Genomic DNA, 3,305 nt, shown 5'->3' on the forward strand with positions numbered 1-3,305 from the left:
CACCGTGCGGCTGGAACGTGCGATGAGTCGCACGTAACGACCCGCCCCGCCTCTCTGTCGCTGAGGCGGGGCGAGAGCCTCCCTCCCGCAGCGACCGAAGTCGTTCGGAGCTGTGGAAAAGGGAGGGGGGGGGGGGACGGGCAGGACTGACGGCAAACACTGGGCCCGCGCGCCGCCACCTCGTTTGCATAGTAAATAGGTTGATGTGCTGGGGCCGGGCGCGGTCCACGGGTTTGGCCACTAATGGAGGCTGCTGTGAGGGCTCTGGGGCGGCCGCCGCCTCAGTCCCCAAGTCCCAGGGTCCGGCCCCGGAGCCGGAGGGGGATAAGGGATGCTGTTTGCAGCACGCTCGCTAGTTTTGCACTGGTAACCCTGCTTGCTAGTTGGGATGCTAAAACTAATGATGCAAATTTTTAAAAAAACAACAGAATAATAAGAAACGCTGAAATGCTTGTTTCACCAAGTATACTAAGGGATCATTTTGCATATATGTGTCTTTTTTGGAGGGGTTACAAATATTTTGGGGTCTCAAAATGATTCGGAACATAATTGAAGTGAATAGAGACCCCATGACATTTGTACCCCGGGTTACAAATATTACGGGTTTCTGTAAAGAGTTCGACGATATGGTCTTAATCCATTTGGGACCCCAGAACACTTTGACCCCGCCCCCCCCCATCTTCCCGAAGGGCACGCATTTTTTGAACGACCCTTAAAACAAACTACAACGACTTTTGAAACACAAAGTGTTGAATGTCCTTATCAATTTCGTCACAGAAATGGCCCACACATGTTGGCCCTTGGCCCTTGGCCCTTGGCCGCCCTTGTACTCACTTGATGGCCTCCACCATGGACAGGCCCATGTGCACGCACAGGATGGCGTGGTCGGGCCGCTCGATGGGCGCGCCGCTGATGCAGTAGTAGCAGTCGCCCAGGATCTTGATGCGGAGCTGCTGGTACTTCTGCAAAAACAAACACAAACACACACGTGAACAAGACCATGTAGTTCCAGCAGCGCGGAGTGGGGGGGAGGTTGGGGGGTCCGGCTGGTCCCGCCCGGACCCGTCCCCAGCCCAACTCTCTCTATGCGAAATATGTCTTTGCGATAACCCTTTTGCAAAAGAGTAGTTTTATTGTTATCTTTCCAGGGGCACACGGACTTTGCACTCTTTGGTTTTTGTTCGTTTTGTGTTGTATGTGTGTTTTCCCCCCTAGCATGCCATTGGAGGGACGATCCCGTTGGGGTACGTGGTAATAAGCTGGGCCCGGACGGGACAGGCAAGGCCACCACGCCCTATACCCCACCTCGCCCCACCCCACCACGCCTTGCAATGGGACCCTACGCCCCAATCCGCACCCTTTAATTTTTTTCCGATCCTCGACCCCATTCCAACGTCCCCGCCTCACCCCACCCCGCCCCACCCCTCCCCGCCGCTGTCAGGGGGTGTGCTAATGGGCGGCGCTCCGCACCTTCCGAAACAATGAGGCCAATATTTGGCGGGAGCGGGTTGGGGGGAGGGGAGGAGGGAGGCTGACATCTTGGGCCGGCCATGGCGTCTCGACGTCTAGGAGGTCGTCCCCGGCACGGGGTGCTAGGAGGGGAGGGAAGGGGAGGGAGGGATCATACTCCACCAATCTCACCCCGCCGTGCGGGGTGCGGGTCGGTCGAGGCCTGGCCTGCCCCCCCCTGGCCCCGCCCGCCCGCTGGGAAGAGGACGGGACGGAGCAGCGCCAGGGCGGCTGACAGCGGAGGGGACGACCGGAGGGGACAAAATTGCAATCACAAGCAGCGCGCTGGGAGCCCGGGCCCCTCCGCCCTTCCCTCCCCTCTCTCCTTCCTTCCTAATCGTGCCCCGCCGTGCCCCTCGCCTCCCTCCCCTCCCGCCGCGACCGCGCCCCGCCCCCGCGGAGGTCAAGACGAAAGCAAACTGCGCCTCGCAGTAATAGTGCTCGTTAAGTCATAATGAGATGAGCGTTCCTCGGCCGCGACGGCGGGGCGGCGCGCTCCCTGCAGCTGCAGCTCCCGTCTCAATATTGGGACGTAGTCCCATCTGCTTATTTTTGTTTGACAAGTCGTCTATGCCTTGTTTTCCTTCCTCCTCCTTTCTGTTCCTTCGTCCTCTGCCCCGCCTTCTATCCCTCTGCCTCTCGCTCTGTATCTCTCGGTCTCTGTTGTTAATATTTATTAAAATCTATCACTGTTTGTTGTTGAGAGGGCAGACTGCATACTGCAGTAGTAGGGGGCTTTTTAACCATTTTACATGAAGTTTTAAAATAAAACAAATTTCAATTTCTCTCTCTGTCTGCCTGTCTGTCTCTATCTCACTCTCCCCGCCAGCCTCTCTGCGGCCCGTGAAAACATTCCATCGACACGCTGACTAATTTGGCATACGACAGACACTGCTAATTACCCCCACCCCTTTCCTCTCTCCGCAAAATATCCGCAGCCGAAATTATTGGATTCGCTCCAGAGCGCCTCAAAAAATGCAGGGGTGAGGTCGGCGTGGTGGTTAGTCCGGAACCCCCCCCCCCCCTCTCTTTCTCTGTCTCTCTCTCTCTCTTTCGCTCGCTCTCTCGCTCCTATAGCTTCCCGTCCATTTTTTTTCCATTCTTGCGGATTTGCGAGCCATTAGCAGAGTAAGCCGCTTGTCTGGTCCCCCCATCCCTCTCCTCTTTCCCCCGTCCTTTTCGATGAGCCTTTTTGCTTATGCGCGCGATCCTCGTACAAGTTGGCAATAATATATTAGTCATTCATAGCGATAGATTAGTCGGGAGTCGGAGAGCGGGTCGCCTCACTTTTTGCTATTATTACTGAACTATAGTGTAGGGCGGCGTGCTTACGCTTTCAGGAACTTTCGCGTAAATAAATGAAAATGCGGGGCTGCTACTTTTTCTCTCTCTCTTCATTTTTTTTTTCGAAGCAGTGTGTGTTCGTTTCCTGCGACAAGCGTTTGTTATTCTGAAAAGGGGAGGGGGGGGGGAGCTGTCCTCTGCTCCGCCCTTTACGTTCCCTCACATACAACGTTTTCGCGTGACGGTTTATTCTGCCGACCGCTTTCGCCCTCTCATCTCTAACGTCTCTCTCTCTCTCTCTCTCTCTCTCTCTCTCTCTCTCTCTCTCTCTCTCTCTCTCTCTCTCGGTGGGTCGGGGCGGGCCGGGGCCCCTTGTTGGCCCTTGGTCTCCAGCTGCGCCTGGACTCCAGTTTGGGGGGGCTTGCGGGGCTTGCAAAGCTACCCGTGGCCCGTGTCGACCCGCCGATAACCTTCCTTAGGCCCTTCCCCCCCTCCGCCCCCCTCCTCGGCCT

General features: G+C 56.5%; 1 protein-coding gene across 1 annotated transcript in view; it reads right to left on the reverse strand.

Moving 5' to 3' along the window:
• The window catches only part of LOC113214623 (adenylate cyclase type 3), a 59,619-nt gene that overhangs the window by 11,452 nt on the left and 44,862 nt on the right, over nt 1-3,305 (reverse strand). Inside the window, 1 exon segment of the mRNA XM_052270430.1 lies at nt 835-962. Coding sequence (XP_052126390.1) covers nt 835-962 — 128 coding nt within the window.

Source organism: Frankliniella occidentalis, unplaced genomic scaffold, assembly GCF_000697945.3.
Source record: "Frankliniella occidentalis isolate FOCC.00 unplaced genomic scaffold, Focc_3.1 Scaffold5, whole genome shotgun sequence".
NCBI lineage: Eukaryota > Metazoa > Arthropoda > Insecta > Thysanoptera > Thripidae > Frankliniella > Frankliniella occidentalis.